The sequence below is a fragment of the Melanerpes formicivorus genome, unplaced genomic scaffold (assembly GCF_026170545.1).
Source record: "Melanerpes formicivorus ecotype bairdi unplaced genomic scaffold, bMelFor1.0.p_v2 SCAF_100, whole genome shotgun sequence".
Taxonomy (NCBI): domain Eukaryota; kingdom Metazoa; phylum Chordata; class Aves; order Piciformes; family Picidae; genus Melanerpes; species Melanerpes formicivorus.
This window is the reverse complement of record NW_027142452.1, coordinates 323,792-350,566: the sequence shown is the minus strand read 5'-3', so window position 1 is coordinate 350,566 and position 26,775 is coordinate 323,792. Positions and strand designations below refer to the sequence as shown.

Genomic DNA, 26,775 nt, shown 5'->3' with positions numbered 1-26,775 from the left:
TGTGCTCCAGACCCCTCCCCAGCTTTGTTGCCCTCCTCTGGACGCCTTCCAGCAAGTCAACATCTTTCCTGAGCTGAGAAGCCCCACTAAGGAATCACAGGGAAACCTCAACTGCTAAAACACTATCTAGAAGCCCCAGAATTGCAGATGAGCAACTCCTACCCCTCAGCACACACTGTGGTATCTCCTTTCTGCTCCAGGAAAGCAAACAGCCAGCAGCAAATGAAGTGATCTACCAGATCAAAAGGCTAAACCTTTTCCAGAAGCCTTCCAGTGGTCTGGAGCAGAGTCCATTACATGGGAGGTGTCTCCTAAGAAATACTTATCATCCTAACAGCACTTAGCACTTGCACGGAGCTACCCAGCCTCCCAGCTCTGTACAAACATTAGCTTCTTAATCACTCATTAGGGACCAGCCCATAGAGCTGGGCCATGCCTCATTGAGTAAAGTCATCCTCAACTCGCTCAAGTCCCTCCTGCTCCCTCCAGAGACAACTTTGAAGGTTCTCAGATTCCCACCAGAAGTTCAGAGCAGGAAAGGAACAATCTGTTCAGAAATGAACAGTTGTGCCATTTCCCTGCCTCTAAACCTCCTTTTATTTTGGGTTGGTTGGTTGTTTGCTTGAGGAGCAGAAGCAGAAGCAAGCAGCAAGCCCAGGCAGAGACCCTTAAAACCTTGAATTAAAGGTAGGGAGGTGGGAGATAACAGCCTGTAGGTGTTGTGGGCTTGCACTTCAGGATGTGACCTCTTGCTGCAAAATAAAATGGGATGGGAGGGGGAGGGGGAAAAAAAAGCCCCAGGAATGATCAGTGTGTTCCTACAAGCAGACAGTTTCTTCTCCTGGCCATAACCAGATGGATCAGCTCCAAAAGGAGCAGCTCTGAGGCACTCCTCTGGGTGAGAGAAGCACCTCGAGGGCTCAGAGTGCCTGCCCCAGGAACCCTCACAGCTAAATGGGGAGGCAAGAAAACAAAGGGGCATGGTAAAAGGCTTGCAGACTCCAAGAAGCCAAGGCAAGCTTTGATCATGGTGAAAACCACTTTGTGCCATCCCATCAACCTTGCTGCTCCCCCCACAAGGATGTTCTCAGTCTCCATTTCTGAATGTTTGATGCATCCTTTTGTTTAATCCTCTCCTCCAAAGCAGTGATTTAAACTCCCAAGGGAATGATTCCATATTCATTCAGCACAAATCACTCTGCCTTCACCTTGCATGGTGGCAAAAAGTAAGTCAAGAAAACAAGATGGGGAGGGGGGAGGAAAGCAAATGCCTCAAGTAAAGAAGAAAATCTGGCAGGAAGTCATCAAAGAAGTTCAGAATCCCAAAGAGCTTCAGAATCCCAAAGAAAATCAAAACCCCAACCTAGATCCAAAGCCCCTGGCAGACAGCTGGGAAGAACAATCCATTTTGCTGAGGCCCTCACAAAGCACAGCAGGGCAAAAGGAAAGGTCCCCAAATCCTCTGTGCAACCTTTGCCATAGATTCATAGAACAGGGTTGGAAGGGATCTTAAAGATCAGCCAGTTCCAACCCCCCTGCCATGGGCAGGGACACCTCCCACCAGCCCAGGCCTCATCCAACCTGGCTTTGAACACCTCCAGGGATGGAGGTGTCCACCACCTCCCCTGGGAAACCTGTGCCAGGCTCTCCCCACCCTCACTGGAAGGAATTTCTCCCTAATCTCCACTCTCAGTATGCCCTCTCCCAGCTCAAAGCTGTTGTCCCTCATCCTGGCACTCCAAGCCCTTGTCCAAAGTCCCTCCCCAGCTCTCCTGGAGCCCCTTCAGCTACTGGCAGGCTGCTCTCAGGTCTCTTGGGAGCCTTCTCTTCTCCAGGGTGAACAGCCCCAGCCCCCTCAGCCTGTCCCCATAGGGGAGGCTCTCCAGCCCTCTGATCATCTTCATAGCCTCCTCTGGACCCACTCCAGCAGTCCCACACCCTTCTTGTGCTGGGAACACCAGAACTGGATGCAGTGCTCCAGGTGGGGTCTCAAGAGCAGAGCAGAGGAAGAATCCCCTCCCTCACCCTGCTGGTTCTGCTTTTCCTCTTTTACATCTCAAGGCAACCAACAGCCTGCAGCTCATCAGCTGCACCCCCTCAGCTTTCAGCCAAGGTGAACACCCCAAAATCAAGCTCCTGATTTGCTGTGATCCACTTTTCCTACCCATTGCCAAGCACCAACACCTCACTGTGATGGAACTGCTCTCCTTGCCAGCTTTATTTCCCCTCACCTCCCTCTTTTTCCTTTCTTCTGTGGTCTGTATTTTCTCTTTGTTATCAATCTCCTCCTCCTCCAGCCACTTTGGGCACCCTTCCACCCAGCCTGGCATTTCAGCTGTGGCTGAAAAAGCTTCATCCAGTGGTGCCAAGTGCTCGCATACCTCCCGAGCCTTCCCTCCAAACTCTGCCCCTTTGGAGGCTGCCAAAAACCCCACCACTCAAAAGTCAGCAAAGCAAATACCAGCTTAGACAAGCTTCATAAACACACCAGGGGAAACCTGAGGCTCCACAAAGGCCTTGCTCTCCTGATGAGGCCAAGCTTGAGGTCTCCAGCACTCTTTCATGTCCCATTTTTGGCCCACATCCATTATCCTTGTCACACCTTCTCCGCCCGCACTCCACCTAAGTGCATCGTATCTAAGCACACAGATTATTTCAGCCAACCAAACCCAAACTCCACACCTCTTTCCCTGCTGCAATTAGCAAACTATCAGCCCAACCTTGGCCCTAATCAGTCTCGAGGAGGACATTTATTTTAGGGTATAAATCAAGCAGCGGAGCAGCTACGCCTGGCGTTCCGCACGGCACGAAGGAGCTGACTTCGGTGCCCAGCAGCTCTTATGGCCCCATCCCAAATAAATCCTCAATTCTTTATGCTCCTGACTGATGGCCATGGATTCCCTCACAGGAGTGGGAGTAGACATGAAAGAGTTCATTGAGCAGAGAGGGGTGGGGAAGAGGAGGGATGGAAGCAGAGAAAATGAAAGAGGAAGGAGCGGGCAAGGGGGGAGAGTAGGAAAGCATGGGGGGGGGGGAGGGAGGGGGAAGTGCAAGGGAAGTCAAAGAGGAGGAGGAAACAAGATCTGTGGGAAGTGGGAGATTGAGAGCCTGAGACCAAAGCAGTCAAGCCTTCACTTAAGGCCCAGAGATAACCCCTGAGAAGATCAGAACAAGCTCAGCTCTGTAGGCTTCAATTTCAATAACATATCCCAAATCCATCACTCCTAAATGGCCAGGCAGAAGCAGATGGGAGCACTGCAGCGACTCTTGGCCCAGAAAACCTTCCTCTGACGTTTAATGCTTTGGAAAATACCCTTGGCCTTGGATGCCAGCTCCCTTGGATGCCAGCTCCCAAATTTCCAGGCACTAGAAGGTCCCACAAACGCTCTCCAAAGCAAAACAAAGCACTTCAAAGAGGTCTCATTTGCACAGGACGGAGGAAACCAAGGTCTGAGAAGACGCAAACCCTTTGAAGCGTGAGGTTGAGCACCCAAGAAGAAATGCACCCAGGAGACACACATCAGCTGTGGGAAATGATGCCCCAAAGGTCACATTCTGCTCACTTCCATCACTGGCTTCAACTCAGACTAGAGCAACCAGCTCCAGTTTGCACCAAAGCAATCATCTCACTGAACACCAACGAGTTCAGAACCGCCCTCGCGTTTTACGGCCGTTGGCAGAACTGGGAGCAGTTAGCGACAAAAGAACAACCCCCAAAACATCTCCAGCTTTGTGAGACAAATGAATGCCAACAAGGCAGTGATACCAGACTGCATTTGCCCTTCTTCAACTCAAGGACTTCAAAAGCCATCAGGGACTTACCATCATCCTGGAAGTCTGATGGAAGTGAAGCGTCGGACGTCATGGAAGGAGCCAAACCCCAGCTGTGATTTTCATCAGAGCTGTCCTGTCCAAAGGCAGTGTCATGCTGATCCTGGCCTAAAAGGAGAGAAGAGGAGGAGAGCCTGATTTAGTGAAGAGGTCACATTTCTAAAGCCAAATCTTATTGCCTACACTATGAGATGTTTCTTCTTGGTTCCAACCTCCCACTGAAGTTCTCTACAAACCCAAAGCCACTTTTTGTGTGTTTAAGGCCAGGTTCATCATTTAGGGCCAAGGTGGCATATCCCTGCTGCAAGAACACTCCTGCTGGCTGTGCACAGCCTTAAACTTGGAGGACATACAGGGAGGAAGCACCAGTCTTGAGGCCAACCCATCAGAGCTACATCCAGCTCCTCATTCTTGCCTTCAGTACAGGACTTGTGCATAAGCAATTCAGGTGTAGGGTGGAGGACAAGGCTACCTGCTTCACTACAATGAATCATAAAGCATTAAGCTTGGAAAAGCCCTCTAAGAGCATCCAGTCCAACCATCAACCCAACACCACCATGACCACTAAACCATGGCCCCAAGTGCCATATCCACATCATGAACACATCCAGGGATGGTGACTCCACCACCCACCCTGGGCAGCCTGTTCCAGTGCCTGACCACTCTTGCAGGAAAGAAAATGTTCCTCATGGCCAACCTAAACCTTGGTGCGACCTGAGACCATTTCCTCTCGTTCTATCCCTTGATACTAGGGTGAAGAGACCAACACCCACCTCACTCCAACCTCCTTCCAGAGAGTTGTAAAAAGCCAGGTGGTCTCCCCTGAGCTCTCTTTTCCCCAGGCTGAACACCCCCAGCTCCCTCAGCTGCTCCTCACCAGCCCTGTTCTCCAGACCCAGCTTCATTGCTTGGGAGAAGAGACCAATGAAGAATCTTTTTACATTGTAGGGGAAAGCTTTGAGATCTTAGAATCATAGGACCAATAAGGTTGGAAGAGACCTCAAAGATCATCCAGTCCAACCTGTCACCCACGACCTCATGACTACTAAATCCTGGCTCCAAATGCTACATCCAATCCCTTTTTGAACACCTTCAGGGATGATGACTCCACCACCTCCCTGGGCAGCACATCCCAATGGCTAACAACTCTCTCTGGGAAGAACTTTCTCCTCACCTCCAGCCTAAACTTCCCCTGGTGCAGCTTGAGATCATAACTGAAGAATCCAAACAGAATCCACCTGCTTGGAGAAGGCCTTCAGATCACCCACAGCCCAACCAGAAGCCAGCCTGAGGAAATGAAGATTGGCTCCCCATACAGATTACAAAGCCAGGTGTCCCTGCATGGAGGCAGGAGCTGTTATCTCCCCATCCTTGATCTCACTCACACTGAGGTTGTTTCTACAAGCAGGCATTTTGCTGGGAAGTGTGCTGCTGCTGTTGGATCTGATGCAGGAGGCACTTGGATGCCAGGGGGTGACAGCTCTTCATATCAGGTTTTAATATAAATGGAGCTTGTACCTGTGGAACCAAACACTCCACAGCCCAAACAAAGGAGCAAAAATTAAACAACCCAGTGGCCTTTCAAGGGTTTTCCTGAGCACACAGAGCCCCAGCTGCTGATAAGGGAGGTAAATCCAGCTGCTTGCTCATTCAATACACCACAAACAGCAAGGCAAGGGAGGTTTTTTCAGCTGATGGTCCTTGTGTTCAAGCACTGAAAGCCAAGTTGCAGCTCAGCAAACACAGGGACTGTGCCCCCATGGTTTAAATAGAATAGAAGAGAATGTAATTAACCAGGTTGGAAAAGATCTCAGAGATCATCAAGTCCAACCTATCACCCAGCAACATCTAATCAACTAAAACATGGCACCAAGGGCCTCATCCAGGCTCTTCTTAAACCCCTCCAGGGATGGGGACTCCACCACCTCCCTGGGCAGCACATCCCAATGGCCAATCTCTCTTTCTATGAAGAGCTTCTTCCTAACATCCAGCCTAAACCTCCCCTGGTGCAGCTTGAGACTGTGTCCTCTTGTTCTGCTGCTGCTTGCCTGGCAGAAGAGACCAACCCCCACCTGGCTCCAACCTCCCTTCAGGGAGTTGGAGAGAGCAAGAAGGTCTCCCCTGAGCCTCCTCTTCTCCAGGCTAAGCAACCAAGAGCTGATGATGCACAGAATTTTCAGCTGTAAGGTTTGAGGTTCACAGAATGATAGAAACATAGAATGGCTCAGGTTAGAAGTGACCTCAGAGATCATCTGCTCCAACCTCCCTGCCATGGGCAGGGACACCTCTCGACTAGAGCTCACTGCTTGAGGTCTCATCCAACCTGGCCTTGAGCACCCCCAGAGAGGAAGCATCCACAAGCTCCCTGGACAGCTTATTGCAGAGCCTCACCACCATCAGTCTGAAGAACTTCTTCCTCAGCTCTCCTCTAACCCTGTTCTCCCTCAGCTTCCAACCATTCCTCCTTATCCTGTCTCTAGACACCCTCAGGAACAGATCCTCTGCAGCCTTCCTGCAGGATCCCTTCAGGTATTGGAAGGCAGCTCTAAGGTCCCCACAGGACCTTCAGGATCATCTAGTTTCAGCTCCCTGCTATGGACACAGAGACCTTCCACTAGCCCAGGCTGCTCAAGGCTCCATCCCAAAGGGACATCCTTTGTCCTTGATCCCATGGGATCAGACATCAGCAGCGTTTTTTCCACCCACAGATTACTTCTAGGTCATGGAGAGCAAAGCCAGCACGTTCCTCTGTGCTACAGCAGAGTGAAATTCATGCATGGACCTCCACAAAAGGGGGAGGGGGAGGGAGAAAAAAAAGCCAATTAGGAGTTAAAAAGCAGAGAGTGAAATCTCTGCTCCGTTGGACCGACTCTGGGAAGCAGAGCACATCCATGAGCACACCACTGACCTTGGAGAAGTCATTTGAGCGCTCTGCTCGCTTGGGTGTGACAAAGGGAGGTTTCTTCCCTCTTTTTAGTGCTGCACTTCGAGATCCTCCAAAAAGAAAAGGTCCTCTGTCCAAAAAGAATCTGCTCCCAACCAGCAGGAGGGTGCTGTAGGGAACCACAATGTCCAATCCTTGAGGAGCATTATAGAATTGTCAGGGTTGGAAGGGAACTCAGGGATCAGCCAGTTCCAACCCCCCTGCCATGGGCACAGACACCTCACACTAGAGCAAGTTGCTCACAGCCACATCCAGCCTGGCCTTAAAAGCCTCCAGGGATGAGGCTTCCACCACCTCCCTGGGCAACCTGTGCCAGGCTCTCACCACCCTCATAGGGAAGAATTTCCTCCTAACATCCAATCTGGATCTACCTCTCTCTATTTTTGTTCCATTCCCCCTAGTCATACCATTACCTGACAGCCTGAAAAGTCCCTCCCCAGCTTTCTTGTAGGCCCCCTTAAGATTCCTCCATGCACTGTGGTCTAAGACAGCTTCCATGACTTCCTTCAGCCTCTTAAAGAAAGAACATTTTCTTCCTACCAACCTGCACCACATCAAACCCATCTCTGTGGTACCAGGTCATCCCTTGCAGTGAGGTCCAGGTGCAGGATTATGGTGGTAGCAAGCCTGGGTTTGGGAGGAGCTGGTGGCAGCCCCTGTGCCAGGGGAGGGACACCCCCCTGCAGTAAACCATCAGAGCAAGGAGAGGGATCCTGTTGGGTAAGCTTCTTCCAAGGATAAAGCAGTGGCTTGAGCAGCAGGAGGAGCTGGAGCACAGGTGGAGCACAGGGAAGAACCAAGGCACAGGTTTCTCTGGGATGGGTGAATGAGTGCCAGGCATGAAGTGTGGCCAAGGAGCTGTCACCACAAAGGGGCTCTTCCAGGTATCTCCATGCAGGGGGGAAACAGGGTTCACCTGGTCAGCCAAAGGGGCATAACCCATGGAGGTAGAGCCAAGCACTGCAGCGTGCCCACACCTGTGCCATGCCAAGCACTGCAGCATGCCCACACATGCAGCATGCCCACACCTGTGCCATGCCAAGCACTACAGCATGCACACACATGCAGCATGCCAAGCACTGCAGCATGCCCACACATGCAGCATGCCCACACCTGTGCCATGCCAAGCACTGCAGCGTGCACACACATGCAGCATGCCCACACATGCAGCATGCCAAGCACTGCAGCATGCCCACACCTGTGCCATGCCAAGCACTACAGCATGCCCACACCTGTGCCATGCCAAGCACTGCAGCATGCCCACACCTGTGCCATGCCAAGCACTGCAGCATGCACACACATGCAGCATGCCAAGCACTGCAGCATGCCCACACATGCAGCATGCTAAGCACTGCAACGTGCCTATACCTGTGCCATGCCAAGCACTACAGCATGCCCACACATGCAGCATGCCCACACCTGTGCCATGCCAAGCACTACAGCATGCCCACACATGCAGCATGCCAAGCACTGCACACACAAGTCCATACACACAAAAGCACTTGGGGAGCTTTGGCATCAGCAATGTTCTCAGCCCCTACACCCCCAGTTTCAGCTCCAAGCTCTCTCCCTGCAGCCATGGCTCCCTCAAACCCATCCTCTTCCTCTTGCCTTCCTATTTGGATGTGCATCAGGAGAACTTCTCCTGCTTTAATCCACTTCTCCATAAAGTTTATGGAGCAGCAACAGCTACTTGAGTCCACACACACACACAAATACCCCAAACAAATAACCAGTCAGGGCCCAGGCTATTGTTCTGGAGGAAGAAAAGAAAAACCTCATTAGCTTTTAGTGAAAACAGAGGGAATAAAACCCAAATAGCTCAGAACCTTGGCAAATAATTACTCTGCACCTGATGCAAAGCTGCTCCATCTTCCTACTCAACTCCCCGACTTAGAGCTCCTCAGAGCGTGAACAGCAGCAAGATTGACTCGAAGGGAAAGAGAATGAGGAAGGTGAAGGGAATAGGACAAAAAGAAAAGGAAGGGGGGGGGAAAGAGGGGGGAAAGGAGAGCTAAAGGAGGAAGAAATGAAGAAAGAAAGGGGGCAAAGGGAGGAGGCAAGGAAAGGGGGCAGAGGGAGGAGGCAAGGAAAGGGGGAAAGGGAGGAGGCAAGGAAAGGGGGCAAAGGGAGGAGGCAAGAAAGGGGGCAGAGGGAGGAGGCAAGAAAGGGGGCAAAGGGAGGAGGCAAGAAAGGGGGCAAAGGGAGGAGGCAAGAAAGGGGGCAAAGGGAGGAGGCAAGAAAGGGGGCAAAGGGAGGAGGCAAGAAAGGGAGCAAAGGGAGGAGGCAAGAAAGGGAGCAAAGGGAGGAGGCAAGAAAAAGGGGAAAGGGAGGAGGCAAGAAAAGGGGGAAAGGAAGGAGGCAAGAAAAGGGGGAAAGCAAGGAGACAAGAAAAGGGGGAAAGGAAGGAGACAAGAAAAGGGGGAAAGGAAGGAGACAAGAAAAGGGGGAAAGGAAGGAGACAAGAAAAGGGGGAAAGGAAGGAGACAAGAAAAGGGGGAAAGGAAGGAGGGTAGAAGAAGTAAAAAAGGAGACAAAAAAAGGAGGCAAAAAAGGAAGGCCAAGGGGAGGTAAAAGGAGGCAGAAAAGGAGGAGGCAAAGAAGGAGAAGGGGAAAAAGGAGGGGAGGAGAAAGGAAGGGGGGAAAAAAGATAAAATAAAAGGAGGAGAAAAAAATAAAAGAAAGAAAAATGAGGAGAAAAAAACCACAGGAGGGGAGGAGGGGGAAAGCTGAATTAATACATCCTGACCCACACAGGAAGAGCAACTACCTAAATAGGTGAAAGGGCTTTGTAGGGGTGGAGGGGGGTGAGGGGGGGAATAATTCATCTCCAGCAGCTTGTTAAGGGAAGTGCAATTAAGCTCTTGCTTTGCATTCAGGGAAGGTCTTTATCTGGGTACCTCGAGTTTCATTAAGCATCTTTTCAGAGCAGAAGCAAAATCAATAGCAAGCGAGTTCCATTTACACTTTTATGATGAGCTTGTTGATGCCAAAGAGGAAGCAAAACTCCCCAATCCCAGTTAATATTCCAGGAAACAAAGTTCCTGCCTTCAAGTAATGACTCCTTAGGACCCTGCTACAAATAAAGGTCTCTGATCCAAATCCCATCTGCTTTCATGCTCCACGGTGTTAATATCCTTAGGTTTTTTTAAGGGACTAATTTAGCTGGGATGCATTTCCCGAAGCAGAGGTGGAAAACTATCATCCAGGGGAAGGTTTAGGTTGGGTATTAGGAAGCAATTGTTTGGGGTTTTTTTAACTGAAAGAGTGGGGAGGCATTGGAAGAGGCTGCCCAGGGAGGTGGTGAAGTCCCCATCCCTGGAGATGGTTCAAGAAGTGAGGAGATGTGCTACTTGGGGACGTGCTGTAGTGAGCATGGAGGTGTGGAGTGGAAGGGGTGGGTGGAAGGCTGGAGATAAAAGGTTGGGGATCAAAGTTTAGGGGTGGAAGACTGGGGTGGAAGGTTGGGGATACAAGTTTAGGGGTGGAAGGCTGGGGATCCAAGTTCAGGAGTGGAAGGCTGGGGATCAAAGTTTAGGAGTGGAAGGTTGGGGATCCAAGTTCAGGAGTGGAAGGCTGGGGATCAAAGTTTAGGAGTGGAAGGTTGGGGATCCAAGTTCAGGAGTGGAAGGCTGGGGGGTCAAAGTTTAGGGGTGGAAGGCTGGGGATCCAAGTTCAGGAGTGGAAGGCTGGGGATCAAAGTTTAAGGGTGGAAGGTTGGGGATCCAAGTTCAGGAGTGGAAGGCTGGGGATCAAAGTTTAGGGGTGGAAGGTTGGGGATCCAAGTTCAGGAGTGGAAGGCTGGGGATCAAAGTTTAAGGGTGGAAGGTTGGGGATCCAAGTTCAGGAGTGGAAGGCTGGGGATCAAAGTTTAGGGGTGGAAGGCTGGGGTGGAAGGTTGGGGATCCAAGTTCAGGAGTGGAAGGCTGGGGATCAAAGTTTAGGGGTGGAAGTTTGGGGATCCAAGTTCCGGAGTGGAAGGCTAGGGGGTCAAAGTTTAGGGGTGGAAAGTTGGGGGTGGAAGGCTGCGGGTGATGATCTTAGAGGTCATTTCCAACCATAGAGGCCTTTTCAGCTCCTAAGAGCCCATCTGGGGGGTGTGTGGTTAGCCCCTGTGATTTTAAGCTAGAGCAGGGTAGACTGAGATGGGACATCAGGAAGACATTCTTTACTATGGGGCTGGGGAGACACTGGCACAGGTTTCCCAGGGAGCTTGTGGATGCCTCAGCCCTGGAAGAGTTCAAGGCCAGGCTGGATGAGGCCTCAAGCACCCTGGGCTAGTGGAAGGTGTCCCTGCCTCTGGCAAGGGGTTGGAAGTGGAGGAGCTTGAAGGTCCCTTCCAACCCAAACTGTTCTGTGATTAATATGTGGACAGCTGAAGTGTTGAGTGGTACAGATTTTCTCCACTTTCTTCCCCCAGACTCTTGCCTCCTGCAGAGTGGCAGGGCTTGGAAACATCCTTTTAGCCTCAAACTCCCAAGGTTTGTATTGCACACCACTGTGACGCATGTCCATGGCTCTTGGAGCCATGGTTTAGTTAGTCAGGAGGTGCTGGGTGATAGGTTGGACTTGCTGATCTCTGAGGTCTTTTCCAACCTTATTGATTCCATGATTCCATGAAAAGAGAAGAGAAATTCCTTTAGCTGCAGCTCTCAGAGTGTTTATTTCCCCCTTCACAAACATTTTCCTGGAGGTGGAGATTGTGCACAGAAGGAAACCAACTTCATCCCTGGCCCGGGAAGCAAAGCAAGGCCATGGTGAGAGCAGGACCTGTCTGCTTTGGCTGTATTTTATCAGCAGGGCAGCTCTACCTCATGGCAAGAGGGTCAAAAAGCGAAGGCAGGGCCCTCCTCCCAGGCAGGAGGAGCTGATTTATCATCGTTTTAGAAACGTCAGGACCCAAAGCAGGGCTCGGCTGGCTGAGGAGAGAATCCAGCCCGAGCCTCATTTTGTTCCCTCCCTAGCCCCTTTGTGCTAATTACACATAACCAAGCGATTTAATTGCCCACTAAAAACGCCACTTCTGTTAAAAAGAGAAAATGGAACAAAAAGTGGGAAGGGAGAAGTTGGGGTTGGCGCAGCGGCAGGGCTGGCTTGGCGCTGCCCAGCAGGACCGGGGGCTGCAATGAGCTCCTCTGCCCAGCAGGTCGGGCTGCAGCGCGCAGCATCGCCGGGGCTGCTGCTGCTGCTGCTGCTTCGGGCAGGATTGGCAGCAGGGATGGAGGGGGTGGGGAGTAAAAAAAAAAATAGGGGGACAACCTTCTTGGGATAGACAAAAATCCATCAGACAGGAGCTGGGCCACGCAATGAGAGACTTCCTGAAGCTTTCTAGGGTGCAAAACAGAATCAGAGGATGCTCTGGGTTGGAGGGGACATTCAAAGGTCATTTGCTCTGGTTGTTGGGGAGGAAAATCATCACAAAATGACAGATTCTCAGGGGCTGGAAGGGATCTTGAAAGCCCATCCAGTCCAACCCCCCTGCCAGGGCAGGATCACCTGCAGCAGATTACAGAGGAGAAATAATACAGATGTGTATCTGTATCATCATCAAGATCATCTATGTCATCATCTACAGCTGTATCTATCTCAAAGTCCTGCAATGGGTCCAAGGATTTAGACCACCAAAAGAAGTTCAAAGTTTGCACCTCTCAGCTGTGAGACAATTAACCCCAAACAAGGCTGAGCAGCTCAGAGCAGGTGGAGGTGAGATTATTTGCTCTCCCTTGTCACCCAGCAGAGAAGCTTCATCCTTACAGCAAACACGAAACAGCCTGGAAGTTTTTCATGCAGACCTTTAACCCAAAATGCAGGTATCCAAACCAAAGCCTACTCACAGCTGATGATGATGGGGGGTTTCCTCTAAAGGAGAAAAGCAAAACCACACCCCCCAAAGGCTTTGGGGCGTCCTACCCAACACACCAAAACCTCCACCCCACGACTGACACTCCAGAAGTTTGCAGCTTGGAAGCTTTGGCCAGCAGCAAACTTTGGCAGGGCTGCTCTGCAAGACAGCAAAGCTCATTCTTAGGAATCCAAGGAGCTGATGAGCTTGGAGAGGACCTAAATGTCTCCCCCCAAAACCCTATAAAGACAAGAAGCTGCTGAGCTCATTCTGCATCTCACCCATCACTCTGTACTTTCTAATCCCCTGCCAGGCCCTTGTGCCATTCCCCATCTCTCTTCTCTCCTCTCCAATTCCCTCTTTCTTTTCTGCTGTGTCTTTGCTCCCTCCCCCTCTGATTTCCTCCCCCCCAGCTCCTCTCTCCTGTAATCCTTGGCACCCTTTCAGCAGAGGCACTGCACATTCTGCCTCTCAAGTGGGCAGCAGCTACAGGGAACAGCTGCCTGACAGGGGAAGCACAGCCCCGGCCCAGCCTTGCTAGGAAAGGAGCCTGAAACCCAGCCCAGCAGAAGATTCCCACGGGATGTAAACAAGTAAACAAGATTTATCCTCACATTTATGACCTGGTAACACATCAGTGAAGTACAAAAGCCCAGCCAAATGTGAGCAAAAAGCAGCCTGAAGCTACCAAGAGTTTGTATTTCTGGCCACTAATAAATTATTCCTCCTGAGCCTCTCTTTGAAGGGGGGAGTGGGGGGTGGAGAGGTCTCCATTTAAAGGATGGGGATGCTGAGGAAGAGGAAGATGACAACTCTGTGCTTGAGTTCATCTTTTTGAGGTAGCAGCTCTGCTGAGAACACAGCAAAGCAGTGTGTGGGAAGCCAGGCCCCAGGCTTGTGCAGTGCACAGTTAACAAAAGCAGTCCTGCAAATGGAATCTGGGATCTAAACCAAAGCCAAACAGCTTTAAAATCATCAGGATCAAAGAGGAGACTCCAGGCTAAACAAGCTTGGAGCAAGACCCACTGCAGTGTCAGGAGGTTCAGCACATTTTCATAGCTGAAATCCTTCCAAGGGAGCAAGGAATCAAGAGAAGAGAGGCAGGAGGGGAGCTGGAGTGGAGTGAGCATATTCCAATGACAAGACACAAGGAGGCTGTCTTGCCCCTATCTGCAGCAAATTTCACTGCTCAGGAAAAAAAAAAACCTGCAGGGACAGGGAATGCAAAGGGAGGAAGAGAGGAGAGCAAAGAGCACTCCAGGGGCTGGAGGAGGTGCCCAGGAGGTGTTTATGATAATGCAAAGGATGATTTTACTGCTCTATTTCAGGATGGAGTCTGACTCAAAGGGCAGGATGACTCTTTTGGAAGTGATTTGGATGGAGTTAGTGCTCCACAAACCAAAGCAGTGAAGAAATTGTTGTGGGGAGAGCAAGGAGAGAGACTCAGGACTCCAGATTTGAACCAGCTGAAGGCTTAAAGGACACAGGGGTCAGGGTGCAGCACAGCTGAGTGAGTGCTATGGATGCAGAGGGCACCCAGGTCCCTGCATCCCAGTGAGGCTCAAGGGGGTAGAACAGGACACTCACCTGCTCCCAGCATGGTGAGGGCTGGAAAGGATCTCTGGAGAGCATCCAGCCCAACACCCCTGCTCAAGCAGGGCACCCACAGCAGCTTGCCCAGGATCACAATGGCCAAAGGGGGTTGGAATCTCCCCAGAGGAGACTCCACAACCTCTCTGGGGCAGCCTGCTCCAGGGCTCCAGCACCCTCAAACCAAGTAAGTTTGTTCTCCTGCCCAGATGGAACCTCCTGAGGGAACCAGTTTGTGTCCATTGCTCCTTATCCTGTCCCTGGGCACCACTGATCAGAATCTGGCCCCCATCCTCTTGCCCCTCAGCCTTTAGCTCTTGCTGAGCATTGCTCAGATCCTCTCTGGGGCTGCTATTCTCCAGGCTCAACAGCCCTGGGGGCTCTCAGCCTTTCCTCCTCTCAGAGATACTCCAGGCCTCTCAGCAGCTTTTCCTAAGACCCCCAAAACATCTTCATGGCCAAAAGAAAGAACTTGCATCCTTTTTACCCCCATTCTTTGTGGAGCAGAAGGGGCTATTACCCACTGTGCAGAAGCTGAGGTGATGTTCTAGGTGATCACTCTTCTGCTTTATCCTCACTGGGGCAATTTCTTGAAGGTTTCATAGAATGGTTTGGGTTGGAAGAGAGCTTAAAGATCATCCAGTTCCAGACCCCTTGTTCCATGAGCCCAGGGCAACACTTTTGGGCTGCAGATTCATCTGAGCACCTTAGGCTTGATCCCTGAGACTTCTAAGAAGAAGAAAGCTGCAGCCCAACTTCCTGAGACAAACAAGTTGAGAAAGCACAGAGGCTTCATTTCAGAAGCCTCTCTACCCCTCAGAGCTCCACAATTTAGGCAATTTAGACAATTCAATAATTAGAGAGAGTCTTTTATTAACTGACCAAAGTGAGAGCAGCAGAACTTGGTAATATTTAACCCAGCAGAGCTCCCCAAGCTGCTGTAGATTTAGCACCTTCCCTGACAGTTTTATTCCACCTCCTTTACGGTGCATTGCTTGGTTTTGAAGAGGTTGATGGGCTCTGAACTTCCCTGAGGAGGGGAGGGACCACAGGGACGCTGCTAAATGTGAAGCACTGCCCCGAGGTGCAACAACTGGGATGGCTTTCAAAGAGCCCTGGGTGAGTTGGGCACTTGGCTGCTTTGATTAATGAAGTCCAAAGCTCCAAGCAGCACCCAGTAATCCAAACCAGGAGAGTGGAGGAAAGCTTGTGAGGAGCTTTAAATCAAGGGGGTGGGTTTAAAGAGAGTTCAAAAAGCTCTCCTCATTAACCTAATTCCTCTCAATAAAGGTCCTGAAAGGTTTACAGGACAACCAAGCCAAGCTTCTGGTTGCTGTTACCTCTTCCAGTCCTGTCCTACATGCTGCAGGTTCATCAGTTGTGGGGGGCTCCAAGGAGAGCCTGAGAGCAGCCAACCCAGCTTTGGGTATGTTTGCTCTTGGAGGCTTTTCCTGGCTCCTGCTTTGCTCTTTCCCCTTCTTTCATGCAGTGAACACACAGAAAAACCACCCCAAAAACCCCAAATCTAAGAAAAGGGCTTTTGGATTCCCTTGTGCTACAGCAGTCTGAATTTCAGTCAGTGGTGAACATCTAAACCGAGGTTGGATGTTAGAAGCAATTTCTTTGCTGTAAGAGGGGTCAGGCATTGGAACAGGCTGCCCAGGGAGGAGATGAACACCTCCATGCATGGGGACTCCCAGCACCCTGTGGAAATGGCACTTGGGGCCATGGTTTAGGGGCCATGGTGGTGTTGGGTTGATGCTTGGACTGGATGGCCTCAGAGAGCTTTCTCAACCCCCACAACTCTGTTAGCTGCCCCTTAATTACTGTGAGTGGGGGGGGAAGGGGGTGAGGGGGGGAGAAAGGGGTCAAATCATCATAGAGTCATTAAGGTTGGACAAGACCTCTAAGATGATCAAGTCCAACCTTCTATTTGCACTTCCATGGCCATCAGACCACATCCAACAGTTCCATATTGACTCATTTCTTGAGGCCCCTCCAGGCATGCTGCCTCCACCACCTCCCTGGGCAGCCTCTTCCAATGCCTGCCCACTCTTGCAGGACAGAAATTGTTCCTCATGTCCAACCTCAACCTCCCCTGGTGCAAGCTGAGGCCATTACTTCTTGTCCTGTCACTAGCTGCAGCCTCAACCCCAGCCTCACTCCAACCTCCTTTCAGGTTGCCATGGAGAGCAACGAGGTCTCCCCTTCAGCCTCCTCTTCTTCAAGCTAACCACCCCCAGGCTCCCTCAACCTCTCCTCCATGCTCTCCAAACCTCTCACCAGCTTCCTTGCCATTAGGGTTGCTTTGTTTCTTCTCATTCATTAACTCTGGGTTCTACAAAGCCACCCAAAGACAATCTGGAGGGGGAGGGGAGGGGGGGGCTTTAGAAGGCATCCTAACAAAAGTTCCTTTGTTTTCTTCCCTTGCTATGACATTTCAGGGCTTGGCCTTGCCAAAGCCAGGGAATTCCACCCATGGTGATAAAAATTGAGGGTTTTAACAACAACAAAAAAAAAAGGAGAAAGAAATTGTCAATCTAATAGGTTGAGGGAGGGGGGGATTGGGGGGGGACAGGGTGGGTTTCCCCCTCTGGTGTTTCCAAACACATCATAAATCCAGGCTTAGGTTTCTGCCTCTGAACCTTGCTTAACCACTGAGCTGGAGGCTTCTTGGCATCAGTGCAAAGAAAAGAGGTCTTATAAATAAAACTGGGAGGGGTGGGGGGGGGGGAAGAAGAAATAAAGCTCACCACACACTCCATTAATTCAGGAACACTCCAGCTCAGCTTCAAAGGAGATCTTTACAGTAAAGATGGGGTTGGGGTTGGTGGTTGGGGTGGGGGGGGTGGGGTTCTCCTGTTTTAATGATTTGCTACTTGTACTTGTCATAACTACATGACCCAAAAATGCAAGAGCAGGGAGCCAGTGGTGAAGGGAAATGCTCAGTTCCACCTCCCAGCTCTGCTTCAGCTGGAGGCAATGGATTTGGGGCTTTTAAGGAGAAAAGCTGCTTCATAAATCTCCCACTTGAGGCCTCTGCACAGTGCCAGTCAGTGAGAGGAAGCTGCACACTTGCCTCTGGTAGCTCCATCCCTTGTGCGCTGCTAAGCACCAACCCTATGGATGCTCCAGGCTTGGAGCTAGATAGTGCCCAGCAGAAAAGGACCTGGGGGGTGCTGGTTGACACCTGACTGAAGATGAGCCAGCAGTGGGCTCAGGTGGCCAAGAAGGCCACCAGCATCCTGCTTGACCACTCTTGCAGCAAAGAAATTCTTCTTCATGCCCAGCTTAAACCTCCTCTGATGCAACCTGAGGTCTTTTCCTCTTGTCCTCTCACTTCTTTGCTTGAACAGGAGACCAGCACCCACCTGGCTCCAAGCTCATCTCAAGTGGGTGTAGAGAGGATGGAGCTGAGCTCAAGGAGCCTCTCTGCCTTTACCAGCTGTGGCCACAAGTTGTGCTTAAAGCCTGTAGAAAAGCTGGTACCAGACAGAATGGAATAGAATTGAGCAGGTTGGAAAAGACCTCAGAGATCATCAAGTCCAACCCATCACATCCAACACCATCTATGCACTGACAGGACAAGAGGGTCTTTTCCAACCTTATTGATTCTATGGTTGGGTAGGTCCATCCTTTTTTCCCCCCCCCCCTCCCCTTCCATCAGCAGTGGCAGTGCAAAGAGAGCACCAGGCAGGATCTTGCCAGCATTCAAACCAGAATGGGAGCTGGGGATGTAATAAAAGAGGGGAGGGGGGATTGAACCTTGAGGAAAGCAGATTGAGACTGGAGGGGAGGGAGGAATTCTTCCCAGGGAGGGTGGGGAGACACTGGAAGAGGTTGTCCAGGGAGGTGGTGGAGCCACCATCCTTGGAGGTCTTCAGGACCAGGTTGGATGAGGCTTTGAGCCACCTGGGCTGGCAGGAGGTGTCCCTGCCCATGGCAAAGGGGTGGGAACTGGGGGGGGGATCTTTTAGGGTCCCTTGCAGCCCAGCTCCAGTGGGAGGGAGACCTCTTTAGGGTCCCTTCCAGCCCAGCCTCCACACCTGAAGCCTCAAAGCCTTGCCCAGCGACTCCTGAGCAGGCATCTCCTCAAACCAGGCACTTCCTAGGTAAAAATCCACACACAGGTCTCCCAAACCAATCCTCTTGCTGCTGCTTTTAGGCTTCCAACTAAGAACCTTTCAGAAGAACAAAAGCCTCCCTTCAGCACCCCCTCAATTGCCTGAACTTTCTGAATTGGGGAGAGGGGGGGAGGAAAAACAAAAACCCCTAAACAAAACCAAACCTCATTTTGAGGCCTATTACATCTTCTCATCCTCTTTCACTCCTTTTTTTTCCTCCCCCACCCCCCTTCCTTTCCCCCCCCACCTTCATTTTCAGCACAGCTGTCTGTTGTACTTTCTCAAATGATGCCAGCTGCTGGGTTCATCAAGCAGAGGCAGGGAAACAATGGTTTGAAAGCAATTAGAAGCACCGAGGCTGCACCGAGGCTCATATTAAAATGTGATAACACAGTTCTGGGGGGAATTGCAAGGCTGCTGCATTTTGTGACATTTCTCTGCTGCCAGCCAGCCAGCCAGCCAGGATGTGCTGGAAATGGGCCCTGATCGAGGAGGTAACATACTGGAATTTATTCTTGGAGTAAATGAAGGATTAGCTGAGTTGGAACACTCAGCAAGGATTTTTTTCCTCCTCCCCCACCTCCCCTCTTTTATTACATCCCCAGCTCCCATTCTGGTTTGAATGCTGGCAAGATCCTGCCTGGTGCTCTCTTTGCACTGCCACTGCTGATGGAAGGAGTTGGGGGGAAGGATGAACCTACCCAACCATAGAATCAATAAGGTTGGGAAAGACCTCAGAGATCAGCAAGTCCAACCTAGCACCCAACACCTCCTGACAACTAAACCATGGCCCCAAGTGCCACATCCAATCCCCTCTTGAACACCTCCAGGGATGTGGACTCCCTGGGCAGCACATTCCAATGGCTAACAACTCTCTCTGGGAAGAACATTCTCCTCACCTCAAGCCTAAACTACCCCTGGTGCAGCTTGGGACCATGTGGATGAGGGGAACTGGTTTCAAGCTGGAGAAGAAGAGATTTAGATTGGGTGTGAGGACCAAGTTCTGCACCATGAGGGTAGTGGAACGCTGCAACAGGTTGCCCAGGGAGGGTGGTTGGGACCCCACCCCTGGAGATGTTCAGGGTAAGGCTCAAGAGGGCTCTGGGCAGCCTGATCTGCTTGAGGATGTCCCTTGCTGACTGCAGAGGGGGTTGGACTGGACAACTTTTGGAGGTCCTTTCCAACCCAGACTATTCTCTATGCCTTGGTTCAAGCTGGCTGTGTCTGTGCCCTCTTATCACAACCATTATTGAAATAGAGGGGGAGGAAGCATGAACCCACCCAACCATGTGCCATGGTTGCAAGCTGGCTGTGCCTCTGCCCTCTTATCACAACCACTATTGAAGGGGGAAGGAAGAAAAGCATGAACCCACCCAACCATGTGCCATGGTTGCAAGCTGGTTGTGCCTCTGCCCTCTTATCACAACCATTATTAAAGGGAAAATAAAGCATGAACCCACCCAACCATGTGCCAAAAGCTGATTGTGCCTGTGCCCTCTCACCACAACCATTATTAAAGGGGATAAAGGGGAGGGAAGCATGAACCCACCCAAGCCTGTGCCATAGTTACAAGCTAGATGTACCAAAAACTCCAACCTGGGGGGTCAGAGCTGGGCTTCCCTCACCTAAGAGAGTGAAAGCAGCTCCAGGGCGGCTCTGAGCCAATATCTATCCATCATTTAGCCCTCAAATATGCAGACACGCCAAGTGATGTGGCCTGTGACCTGCAGGCACCCTGGCAAGTTTAAATCATCACCCCTGTAACTGAGGAAATGAAGATCAAAGTCACCCTCAGACTCTCCCAGCTTGTTAAGAGACCTAACAAGAGATGGTCACGCTCGGGAGAAATTTACAGCCTGACCATTTGGCTACACCTGGGGGGAGATTCCATCTCAAGTTCAGGCTAAGGTGAAGCAATGAGTCTGGAGGACACTTGGCTGAAGGTTAACTACCACTGCTCCCAAGCCAGTGGTCCATGGGAATGTGCTGCCCCTCCCTGAACTTGAAGCCTTGTCTGGCAGCAGCAGCTTTGCAAGAAGTCTTTCCTGGCCTTGCCCAAGGTGAGACCTTGGCCTCAGCAGTGGATTTCAGCACCACCTGCTCTCAAGGGGAAGGGCAAAGGGACTTCTGCTGCTCCCCCCAACTCCTGCTGGAGACCACCACCACAGCTTTGCCCCCTTCCACCCCTCAGGACTGCCACACAGCTACAGATTCAATAGAATAGAATTAACCAGGTTGGAAAACATCATTCAGACCAACCTAGCACCCAGCACCATCTGATCAACTAAACCATGGCACCAAGGGCCTCATCCAGTCTCTTCTTGAAGACTTCTAGTGATGGTGACTCCACCACCTCCCTGGGCAGCACACCCCAGTGGGCAATCTTTCTTTCTATGAAGAACTTCTTCCTCACTTCCAGCCTAGACCTCCCTTGGCACAGCTTGAGACTGTGTCCTCTTGTTCTGGTGCTGCTTGCCTGGGAGAAGAGCCAACCCCCACCTGGCTACAACCTCCCTGCAGGGAGTTGGAGAGAGCAAGAAGGTCTCCCCTGAGCCTCCTCTTCTCCAGGCTAAGCAACCCCAGCTTCCTCAGCCTCTCCTCCCAGGGCTGTGCTCCAGACCCCTCACCAGAGCTTTGTCTCACTTTCAGCTCCTCTGCTTGTTGGCTTTGCACAGAAAACATCACAAGCAGCCAGGCCTGCCCTGCTCCCCAAGCTCACAGCAGGGAGAACTCACCCCCACCCCCCTGCACCCCAACCTCTTCCCCTGCCTTGTACTCACCTCGGGGCACAAAATCCAAGCGGTACCTAAAAGACCAAAGAGAAAAAAGGCAGCCATGAGAAAGCATCACTGCACTATTTTCTTGATGATTTCTTTGTTCCAGGCTGATGAGTAAGTGACAGATGGAACAATTAGCCCAGAAGTGCTGCCAGGAACCCAGCAAATGGTCACCACACATTTTGTGCGAGGAGCTTCAAGAGGAATTGTGGAGCCCTGCAGATGCCAGCTGGCCCCAGCAACATCCTCTGCTGCACCCAAGGAACCTCCTGCACTTCATCTCCTCTTGACAAGTCTCAAAGGTTTCCATCTTTGAGGTCTTTTCTGACTCTTCTGCGATGGAGCACTGCAGCAGATCCCAGAAATCCTTGAGCCCAACCCTCCCTTCCAGAGCAGGGTCACACAAGAGCACATCCTGATGGGGTTTGAAAGTCCCCAGAGGAGGAGACTCCACAACCTCTCTGGGCAGCCTGCTCCAGGGGCTCCAGCACCCTCACACCAAAGAAGTTTCTCCTCTTGTTGCAGTGGGACCTCCTGGGTTCCAGCTTAGCCATTGTTCCTTGTCCTATTACAGGGCACCACCACAAAGAGCCTGGCACCTTCACCTTGGCACCCACCCCTCAGGTATTCATAGACACTGATCAGATCCCCTCTCAGCCTTCTCTTCTCCACACTAAACCACCCCAGGTCTCTCTTTCTCCATGTCAGAGATGTTCCAGTCCCTTCACCATCCTCACAGCTCTCTCCAGCAGATCTCTGTCCCTCTTAAACTGGGGAGTCCAAAACTGGACACAGCATTCCAGGTGTGGGCTCAGCAGGGCAGAGTAGAACCTCCCTAAACCTGCTGGGGACACTTTTCTTGATGCACCCCAGGATGCCATTGGCCCTCTTACTCCACCACTCTTCTCCAGCTCACCTCACCCCTTCCCTCAGAGCAGCAGCAGGACACACACTGCCCACAGCAAGAAAATTCTCCATGAGTTCTTCATCTCTCCCACTTTGAGTCACTTTCCTAGGGGCACAGCACAGGTGAGCTTTGGAAACAGAGGAAGGCTTGAAGATGAAGCACAGTGACCCATGCAGAGGCAAGATCATAGAACCATAGAGTCAATAAGGTTGGAAAAGACCTCAGAGATCAGCAAGTCCAACCTAGCACCCAACACCTCCTGACTAACTAAACCATGGCTCCAAGTGCCACATCCAAGCCTTCCTTGAACACCTCCAGGGATGGGGACTCCACCACCTCCATGGGCAGCACATTCCAATGGCCAATTCCTTATGCTGGGAAGAACTTTCTCCTCACCTCCAGCCTAAACTTCCCCTGGCACAGCTTGAGACTGTGTCCTCTTGTTCTGGTGCTGCTTGAGAGTGGAAGTTTCATTTAAGCCCCCAGCAATCTTTCCCTCTGTTTGTTTGCCTTGATTTCTCCTCTAGCACTGCAGAATGACCTTCATAGAATCAGCCAGGTTGGAAGAGACCTCCATGATCATCCAGTCCAACCTAGCACCCAGCCCTACCCAATCAACTAGACCATGGCACTAAGTGCCTCATCCAGGCTTTGCATGAAGAACTCAGGCACAAATCCAGGCTGGGCAGGGACTGGCTGGAAAGTAGCCCTGAGGAGAGAGACTTGGGGGTGCTGGTGGACAAAAAGCTCACCAGGAGCTCTCAGTGTGCACTTGCAGCCCGCAAAGCCAATCAGATCCTGGGCTGCAGCAGGAGAAGTGTGGCCAGCAGGTCGAGGGAGGTGATTCTCCCCCTCTACTCAGCCCTGGTGAGACCCCACCTGGAGTACTGTGTCCAGTTCTGGAGCCCCTATTACAAGAGGGATCTGGAGGTGCTGGAAGGTGTCCAGAGAAGGGCCAGGAGGATGATCAGAGGGCTGGAGCTGCTCTGCTGTGAGGACAGACTGAAGGAGTTGGGGCTGTTCAGTCTGCAGAAGAGAAGGCTCCCAGGTGACCTCATTGTGGCCTTCCAGGATCTGAAGGGGGCTACAGGAAGGCTGGGGAAGGACTGCTCAGGATCTCAGGTAGTGATAGGACTAGGGGGAATGGAATGAAGCTGGAGGTGGGGAGATTCAGGCTAGATGTGAGGAGGAAGTTCTTCCCCATGAGAGTGGTGAGACCCTGGAATGTGTTGTCCGGGGAGGTGGTTGAGGCCCCATCCCTGGGGGTGTTTAAGCCCAGGCTGGCTGAGGCTCTGTCCAGGCTGATCTAGTGTGGGGTGTCCCTGCCCATGGCAGGGGGGTTGGAACTAGATGATCCTTGTGGTCCCTTCCAACCCTGAATGAAACTATGAATCTCCAGGGACAGCAACTCCACCACTTCCCTGGGCAGCACATCCCAGCAGCAAATATCTCTCTCCTGTGAAGAGCTTCTTCCTAATAGCCAGCCTGAACCTCCCCTGGCACAGCTTGAGACTGTGTCCTCTTGTTCTGGTGCTGCTTGCCTGGGAGAAGAGACCAACCCCTACCTGGCTCCAACCTCCCTTCAGGGAGTTGGAGAGAGCAAGAAGGTCTCCCCTGAGCCTCCTCTTCTCCAGGCTAAGCAACCCCAGCTCCCTCAGCCTCTCCTCATAGAGCTTGTGCTCAAAGATGGGCACCAAGGGGTTGGGCTCTGGGCATTAGTGGCAAGAATCCAATAGGTAAAAGGGGTTGGGGGGGGAAGGACTAAAACCCAATCAATTTGTTTCCTCATTAAAAGCTTTCATGAAGAAAATGATTTAACACAAACATCCAAGCTACTGACACAGATTAATTAGAACACCACAGCAGCATTCTGATTAAGGGCATAATATTTGTTTGACTTGGTTGCTTTGGATCACCAAATTAATAACAATGATGATGATGATGATAATAAATGTGCCCAGGGAGAAGAAACTTTCCTGAGAGAAGGAGCTCAGAGAGAACCAACAGCTGGATTGTGGTGGAAAGAGCCAAAGTGCTTTGGAGTGAGAGAGGGCTGCAAATTTCCCTGGGTTTTTGGATCCTCTTGCCAGTGCTTCCCCATTTGTACAAGGAGCTCTTTCCTATGGCAGCTAACATCTTGTCTCTCATGCCCAGAGAGCTGGCAGCACCTGCCCAAGGTTAGGGGAAGCACAGCAGCAGATTCCATCACCTCCCTGGGCAACCTGTGCCAGTCTCTCACCACCTTCCTGGAGAAGAACTTCCTCCTAACATCCCACCTGAATCTCCTCACTTCTGGTTTTGTTCCATCCCCCCCCCAGTCCTGTCACTCCCTGACACACTCAAAAGTCCCTCCTCAGCTTTCTTGTGGCCTTCCAGTATCTGAAGGGGGCTACAAGGTGGTTGAGTCATCGTCCCTGGAGGCGTTCAAGGGGAGATTGGACGTGGCACTTGGTGCCATGGTCTAGTCATGGTGTCTGTGTTGATAGGTTGGACTCGATGATCCTCGAGGTCCTTTCCAACCTAAGTGATACTGTGATACAATTAGGTCTCCTTGGAGCCTTCTCTTCTCCAGACTGAACAACCCCAACTCTCTCTAACTGTGATTCAGTTTGAGAAACCATCTTCCCTCAGGGTTCAGCCTCTGCTCTGCAGAGGGCTGGAGCTCCTCTCCTATGAGGACAGACTGAGGGAGTTGAGGCTGTTCGGTCTGGAGAAGACAAGGCTCCAAGGAGACCTAATTGTGGCCTTCCAGGAGATCTGCAGGGGGCTACAAGAAAGCTGGGGAGGGATTTTTTAAGTCATCAGGGAGTGATAGGACTGGGGGGATGGAACAAAAACAGAAGTGGGGAGATTCAGATGTTAGGAAGAAGTTCTTCCCCATGAGGGTGGTGAGAGCCTGGCACAGGTTGCCCAGGGAGGTGCTGGAAGCCTCATCCCTGGAGGTGTTTGCAGCCAGGCTGGAGGTGGCTGTGAGCAACCTGCTCTAGTGTGAGGTGTCCCTGCCCATAGCAGGGGGCTTGGAACTGGCTGATCCTTGAGGTTCCTTCCAACCCTAACAATTCCATGATCCCCCTCAAATGCAACATCCCTGAGAGGTGAAATACTTTTGTCTCCTGACCAGACAACTCCTGGGAAACAAGGACAAACACATACACACGCACAAATATCACTTCTTGTTTGGTGAACTTTTGTCTCTTGCGCTTGAGAGACCTTCCTAATCTCCTCTGAACATGTTTTAGTGATAACATTTTACTGCACCAGGACCAAAATGATTTTCTGTCACTTCTCATTCCAGTTCAATAAAAGTGGAAGAGCTTTGTTTCTAACCTCTGTCATTTTTAATACACTAAAATGGCTTAAAAAAAACCCCACCACCCCACACCACCAAAACCCCAACAAACCAACCTCCAAATTGAGTTCCATCTCCTACTGGACCAGCAAGTTCCTTTTAGCTTCACTCTGATCCAATTTAGGGAGTGGAGGAAGCAGGGGGCGGGGGTAAGGAAATACCAAAGAGATGTTTTGCTTGGGTTTTTGGTGGGTTTTGGGTTGGTTTGGCTTCTCCCCCCCCCCTCCCCTCTTAGCATAAGGAAAGAGTCAAAAAACATCCAAATCTCCTCAGATCAGGATGTGTCTTTAATCTCCTGCTTTGATCATCTGCACTCTGGAAAGGCTTAAGCAGGGAATGAAAGTGGATGGGGTGGGAGGGAGGGAAGGAGGAAGAGGGTCTTGTTCTCGGGGAAGATGAAAGAGCAATGAGCTAATTCCTTCATCTGCCACTGACTGCAAGGGGTTGGAGGGGGGGAAGACCTCTTGAATTAGTTACTTCTCTCCCAAGCTTAAAAGAAAAGGCAACCACCACGTTGATGCCTTGGTGCCTTCAGGAGGATTTCTTTCTCCCTCCCTCTTCTTCACCATGAGAGTGGTGAAACCCTGGAATGTGTTGTCCAGGGAGGTGGTCGAGGCCCCGTCCCTGGGGGTGTTTAAGCCCAGGCTGGATGAGGCTCTGGCCAGCCTGATCTAGTGTGGGGTGTCCCTGCCCATGGCAGGGGGGTTGGAACTAGATGATCCTTGTGGTCCCTTCCAACCCTGAATGAAACTATGAAACTATGACTCCAGGGAGATCTCAGAGCAGCCTTCAAGTACCTGAAGGGGGCTGCGAGAAGGCTGCAGAGGGATTGCTTGCAAAGGGCTGCAGGGAGAGGACAAGAGGCAATGGTTTGAAATGAGAGAAGAGCAGGTTGGGATTGGATGTGAGGAACAAGTTCTGCACCAGGAGGCTGCTGCAAGAGGTTGCCCAGGGAGGTGGTTGAGGCTCTATCCTTGGAGACATCCAAGGTCAGGCTCAACAGGACTCTAGGCAACCTGATCTAGCAGAGGATGCTCGCTGCAGGAGGGTTCCACCTCAACACAAGGAGGGACTTCTGTACTGTGAGGGTCACAGAGCACTGGAACAGGCTGCCCAGAGAGGTTGTGGAGTCTCCTTCTCAGGAGACCTTCAAGGCCTGTCTGGATGTGTTCCTCTGTGACCTGAGCTAGATTGTATGATCCTGCTCTGGCAGGAGGGTTAGACTTGATCTCTTTGGGTCCCTTGCAACCCCTGACCTCCTGTGGCTGGACTAGATGACCTTTAGAAGTCCCTTCCATCCCAAACCATGCTATGGTTCTATGTTTTGTCTGTATCTGAGAAAGGATGAAGGGAAGGATGACTTTCACTCTGTGTATCCTCCTCCCATCTGCTGCAGGTAACTTCAGCCATA

At 51.4% G+C, this 26,775-nt stretch overlaps 1 protein-coding gene across 2 annotated transcripts in view; it reads right to left on the bottom strand.

Moving 5' to 3' along the window:
- LOC137455502 (src kinase-associated phosphoprotein 1-like) overlaps nucleotides 1-26,775 on the bottom strand; it is a 71,945-nt gene that overhangs the window by 24,631 nt on the left and 20,539 nt on the right. For both annotated transcript variants that reach the window (XM_068166391.1, XM_068166390.1), the window contains exons 3-4: nucleotides 21,112-21,137; nucleotides 3,823-3,939 (exon numbers count right to left, since the gene is read on the bottom strand). In XM_068166391.1, the coding sequence (XP_068022492.1) occupies nucleotides 3,823-3,939; nucleotides 21,112-21,137 (143 nt within the window). The remainder of the gene's footprint in view (nucleotides 1-3,822; nucleotides 3,940-21,111; nucleotides 21,138-26,775) is intronic.